This window comes from Mandrillus leucophaeus, unplaced genomic scaffold (assembly GCF_000951045.1).
Source record: "Mandrillus leucophaeus isolate KB7577 unplaced genomic scaffold, Mleu.le_1.0 Scaffold402, whole genome shotgun sequence".
Lineage (NCBI taxonomy): Eukaryota > Metazoa > Chordata > Mammalia > Primates > Cercopithecidae > Mandrillus > Mandrillus leucophaeus.
The window spans coordinates 1,479,143-1,485,339 of NW_012104277.1; the positions used below are offsets into that span (position 1 = coordinate 1,479,143).

The 6,197-nt window shown below is 44.3% G+C and overlaps 1 protein-coding gene across 1 annotated transcript in view; it reads left to right on the forward strand.

Moving 5' to 3' along the window:
- The first annotated feature begins 1,833 nt into the window (after nt 1–1,833).
- Nucleotides 1,834–6,197, forward strand: part of BLOC1S6 (biogenesis of lysosomal organelles complex-1, subunit 6, pallidin) — a 22,301-nt gene continuing 17,937 nt past the window's right edge. Inside the window, exon 1 of the mRNA XM_011992108.1 lies at nt 1,834–2,769. Within this exon, the coding sequence (XP_011847498.1) occupies nt 2,688–2,769 (82 nt within the window). The 5' untranslated portion in view covers nt 1,834–2,687. The remainder of the gene's footprint in view (nt 2,770–6,197) is intronic.

Sequence of the window (6,197 nt, forward strand, 5' to 3'; positions counted from 1 at the left end):
GGGAGGCTGAGGTGAGAGGACTGCCTGAGGCCAAGAGTTTCAGAGCAGCCTGGGCAACATAGGGAGACTTTACATTAGGAAATAAACAAACAAAAAAGACTTAAGTTATTATCTAAAGACCTGGAGTCAACAGAATGTCTGGGTTAAGATAAGGGGTTGTGGAGACCAAGGTGGTTTTTTTTTTTTTGAGACAGAATTTCACTCTTGTTGCCCAGGCTGCAGTGCAATGGTGTGATCCTGGCTCACTGGAACCTCTGCCTCACACGTTCAAGTGATTCTCCTGCCTCAGCTTCCCGAGAAGCTGGGATTACAGGCACCCGCCACCATGCCCGGCTTTTTTTTTTTTTGTATTTTTAGCAGAGACAGGGTTTCAGTCACCATGTTGGTCAGGCTGGTCTCGACCTCCTGACCTCGGTGATTCACTCACCTTGGTGTCCCAAAGTGCTGGGATTACAGGCGTGAGCTACCGAGCCCGGCTGAGATCAAGGTTTTATCATGCAGATGAAGCCTCAGGTAGAGCTCTTATCAGACCTAAAAAGGTGCCAGACTTGGTTAATTCTCTCCCGGGTAAGGGAAAACACCTGGAAAGGAACAGGGCTTTTTCTACAGACTGTAGGTTTCCCACCACAAGATACAGCTTTGCAGGGCCATTTAAAAATATGTCAAAGAAATATATTCTGGGGTTAAATAATTCAATTTCTTTCAGGGCCTGCTATCTGTCGTGATGCTATACTAGAGTCAGGCTGGCTTGGTGTCAAAAATAAAAGTCTAGAAAAGCTAGAAAAAGTCTTTTCTGGCAGTCTTAAGATGTGTTTTCATGTGACTGCTGTTCAGCTGAGCCTGAATTCCAAAGGGAGGGGGGTGTAATGAGGCATGCCCGACCCATCCCCCCGACTAACCCCCAATCCCCACTTCCATCTAGATGATGGAAAAACTAGATTTTCAGGTTTACTTTGGAATGCCCTTGGCCAAGAGGTGGGGGGCAGGGGGTCCATCAGTCAGTTGTGGGGTTTAGAATTTTATTTTTGGTTTACAAAAGAATAGAATATTTCATGTTGAAGCACAAGCAAGAGCACTGCAGACATGAAAGGGTATAATTTTAGGAGAATGCTCAGATGGAATAAAGAATGTCTTGAAGGGTAGTATTGTTATTGGTGTTATAACAAGTTATCACAAACTTAAGACACAGATTATTTCACAGTTCTGTTGGTCAGAAGTCCAACAATGATCGCATGAGGATAAAATCAGGGTGTCATCAGAGCATTAGAGAGGCTTCGGGGGAATGTTTCCTTGTCAGTTCCAGCTTCTGGAGGTCACCCACAATGCTGGAGACTCCCTTCCTCTATATTCAAAGCCAACAATGTTGTATCTCTCTAATCATTCTTCATAGTTACTTGTCATTCTTGACTCTCTTTTGCAGTTTTGGAGGCCCTTATGATTACAGTTGGCTCGCTGGAACAATCCAGGATAATGTTTTGTTTTTTTTTTTGAGATGGAGTCTCGCCCTGTCGCCCAGGCTGGAGTGCAGTGGAGCTCACTGCAACCTCTGCCTCCCTGGTTAAAGCGATTCCAAGATAATCTATTTCAACACCAGGTAATTAACAACCTTAATTCCCATTTGCTATGCAAGCTAACACATTCACAGCTTCTGGTGTTTAGGCTGTGGACATCTTTGAGGGGCTATTATTCTGCCTACCATGGGTAATAAGGAGGAGCTAATACTAAGAGGAAAAGAGGCCCAAAGAGGAAAGGGTGTGAATGCACTGATAAGGGCAATGGGGAGCCAGTGCTCGTTTCTGAGGCTTGCAAATTCTTATTTTTTTGAAGTAAGCTTTGGTTGCAGCTGAGAAAACTAAACAGGCATAGTTGGGGAGCAACATCAGGAGGCCACCATTACAGTTGAGATGAGAGGGTATAAGCTAGAGGTGGCAAAGCTAAATCGTTTTCTTTGGTCCAAAGCTGCCTATATGCCCTTTTCTAAGTGTTTTCCAACAGAATTCATGAGATCATTCCACAGGATCTCAGCAAGTGCAGTTTCTGATAATTTGGTCGAATTTGTTCAGTAGCTGCTGCAACGGAGGGCTTAAATCTTTCATCTACACTTAACAAGGGGAGATCGGAATAGTGGCAAAACCGTAGTTAGCAAGGCTGAGGCTCGCAGACACCTAGGCATCCGAATTTTTTAATGGTCCAAACCGCAGGGAAAGCGCGCACTCCCTGTTCCTAAGTTTTTCCCTAAACAGGGAGATAACACTAAAAAGCTGTCCCGCGTGAAGGCTGAAAGTCCTGTTTTCTCCCTAGCTTCAGTGAACAAAGCCTGACAGCTCGCCCGCGTCCAACAAAGACAACGCTCTTCCGGTCTTCGTGACCCACCCGGTGAGCAGCCCAAACCCGCCACCGTCCTCCCTCAGCTCCCACCAATCGGGTCGCAGGGCCTCGAGCCCCGCTCTGCTGAGTCCGTTGACACTGCGTCCGGGGCCAGACGACGACATCAGCGCGGGGTCCCCACAACGCCTTGGGGCAGAGCCAACTCTCGAGCGCGTGACCGAAGCCTGCAGTTTTTCGCTTCCGTCACTTCCGGGTGCGACAATCTCTTCTGTCCGGCCAGACACTGGAGTCGTTAGGTGCCTCCTTGCTTCTGACGGGCCACACGTTTGCCCCTTCTCTCTGTTCCCAGCTGGAGGGACATGAGTGTCCCTGGGCCGTCGTCTCCGGACGGGGCCCTGACACGGCCACCCTACTGCCTGGAGGCCGGGGAGCCGACCCCTGGTACGTACTGTCGGGTAGGAAGCGCGGCCCGGGCTGGGTGTGAGGGGCCGGGACCCGGAATGGGTAGGACTCCGGAGAAACCGTGAGGGAGTAGGCGGCTTTTGGCAGCTACGGCCCCCGGGCTCTGCCCCTAGTGCAGAAATGGGGAACCGCGCTGGCCCCTCTACCCAGCGCAATGGGCGGAACTGAAGTCCCGAGGGCAAGCTTTGTATTGGGCTGCAATTGGAGGCGGTTGATGGTGAAGCCATTCTGAGTTTCTGACTCCGATACGTCATTAGTTATTTTTCATACGGCAGTGGTGGGGGATGGATTTACCAGAAAGATGATCAGCTTATAATTCAGAGAGGTGACGTATCCTATAATATTGACCACTCATGAAATGCGTGGTCAGCTTGGTGATAATTGCTTCATCCTTATTCCTGCAGCAGTCTTCCCGACCGAGTTCCAGGAGAGATTTAAGCTCTAATGCCCTAAGGCATCCATTGAATGGAATGAATTAACTTGCTGTGCACCCAAAATGGTACTATTTATGTACCATCCTTGGGAGAAGTGAGAAAATGGTCACTCAGAGCATTTTCTGTGTTCTGTGATTCAGATGAGGCCCTAGATGAGAAAGGCTGCAGGGCTTTGGATATGCTTTTTCTTTTACCTCCTGTTTCAGAAATATAGGGGTTACCCCCAAATAGTGCTCTCAGCACTTTCCTGTTCATGCTTTTCCTCAAAGATCTCTTCACACTTTCATAAGTCGCTTCTATAAATGTGACTTCCTTGTATGTATTTGAAACTTGGGCCTCTCTTTACTCTTGTGTGCTTCTCCATCTGCTAGCTGGATACTTTGACGTGGCTGTTTTGCACTAATCTCACAGTAAGGCATGTACATAAATGAAAACGTGTCTCATCCTGTTAATGGTGGTAGGTTACTCTGACTTGAAACTTTGAAAATGCTCTGGACTTTTTCCTTTCTCTCCTTCCACCTCTAAGGGATTCTCCTATACAATTCCATCTCCTTGTAATTTCACCCTTAAAACAGTCGTTGAAAGGCTAGTCCACCTCCAGTCTTACTCTTTCAACGCATCTGTCCCACTGCTATCACATCACTGTCCCAAGATAAAGCTTCAGTCATGTCATTCCTGTACTCAGAAACCTTAAATAGCTCCTCACTACTTATTAACAAAGCTCCAAACCGTTAACTTGGCAGTTAGAGGCCCTTACTGACCTTCCACATGGTCTTAAATAAGCTCGCTATTGCTATGCTGCATATGCTCCATGCGTCTCCAGAAGAAGCCTATATTGTATTCCAGCCTTTCCTCATGCTGCCTTCTTTACCCATATTGCATCCATTCCACTCCTGCCACGGATTTCTTCCCCATTTGGAAACAGTCCTCACAGATTGTTGGTGGGAGTGCAAATTGGTGCCAGTTTCTTAGGAGGGCAGTTTGGCAATGTCTATTTAAAAAATGCATAAACTCTTTGTCCCAACAGTCTACTTCTAAGAATTTATACTACGGAAAGTGACACAAATATACAGATAAACAGGGAAGCTCACTGCAGCATTGTTTGAAATAGCAAAAAGTGAAAATAACCTAAATAATCCGTCTATGGGGGACTGGTTAAACAAACTATGGTAGAATTCTGTTCTGTTAAAAAGAATGTAGTAGATCCCTATATGTTGGTATGGAAAGATACCTAAGATACATGTTTTAAAAGTTGCAGAATGGTATGAGTAATATTTTGTTTGTGATAAAAAACAATGTATGCATAGGCATGCAGAGACAATTTCTGGAAGGCTCTGTGAGAAACTCCAGAGTAGCTCCTGCTGGAGTAAGAAGGAGTATTTTTACCTTTCAGTTTGTGCCTCCCTCTGTAGCGTTTTAAGTTTTTACAGTGAGTAACACTCAAATAGACAAAGAGAAATGAAAACTCCATCCATTCTTTGAGCTTTAGCTCAATGTCCACACTTCCTTTAGAATTTTTCTTAGACTTCCCTAATGAAAGTCGCTCTCCCCTGAATTTTCATAACATTTTCTGTTTCTCTAATGGCACTTCTCATTTCTGTGATTCGTCGTATTGTGCCCTTCCAGGGAAGGAGACTTGCCTTATTTATTGTTGTAGCCTCACAACCTGGTACATAATATAGATGTTCAGCAAACCTTTCTTGTATGAATAGAGTAAGGACTCTCCCTTTCTTCTTCTTTACTCTCCCACAATAAAGCACCTTGAACTTAGTAATTAAATATATATAAAAAATGAGTAGCTTCTTAACCATTAGAAGCAGAGGGTAAAAGAGAGGAAAACAAAACAAAACAAACAAACAAACAAAAAACATGAGTAACTGAGACTCATTAACCAGAACATTGGTGTGGGAGGAGGGTTTGTGAGTTAAAATGTATGAATATATTTTAAGTGAAGTGAATTAGTTGTTATTCCTTAAAGTTGAAATGCCCTTTTTTGGGGTGTTCCTTTCATAAAACATTAAGAAAATTGTTTTCTTTTTTTTTTTTTTTTTTTTTGAGACAGAGTTTCATTCTTTTTGCCCAAGCTGGAGTGCAATGGCGCGATCTCGGCTCACCGCAACCTCCGCCTCCCAGGTTCAAGCGATTCTCCTGCCTCAGCCTCCCGAGTAGGTGGGATTACAGGCATGTGCCACCACCTCAGCTAATTTTGTATTTTTAGTAGAGACGGGGTTTCTCCATGTTGGTCAGGCTGGTCTTGAACTCCTGAGCTCAAGTGATCCTAGTGCTGGGATTACAAGCGTGAGCCACCGCGCCCGGCCTGAAAATTGTTTTCTATATTTATTAATACTTAAAGTTGCTGATTGCATTGTTATTGTCATCAAGCCTTAAGCAATGGCATAATTGGTGGATATAATTTATTTACTTCCTATTACAGTTGGTACATTAATATCCCTAAGTGCTTCACTTTTCTCTCTCTCTCTCTCTATATGTATATATATAGATTTTTTTCTTTTGTTGGTTTTTGTATTTTTATTTTATATGTGGAGTGCTTCAGTTTCTAGTTAGCTCTTACCTATTTGAATGTTGCCTTGCAACTTTGAGAAGTCCAATGTTTGTTCATGTGTTTCTTAGGGTTAAAATAAAAATTACATAATTTTATTTTGATTTTCAAAAAGTTTACTTTGAATATGATAGCATGTTGTTTTCCTCAATCTTTTTTTTTTTTTTTTTTGAGGCAGAGTCTTGCTGTGTCACGCAGGCTGGAGTGTAGTGGCACGATCTTGGCACACTGCAGCCTCCGCCTCCCAGGTTCAAGCAATTCTTGTGCCTTAGCCTCTCGAGTAGCTGAGATTACAGGCATACAACACTATGCCCGGGAAATTTTTGTATTTTTAGTAGAGATGGAGTTTCACCATGTTGGCCAGGCTGGTCTCAAACTCCTGACCTCAAGTGATCCGCCCACCTCAGCCTCCC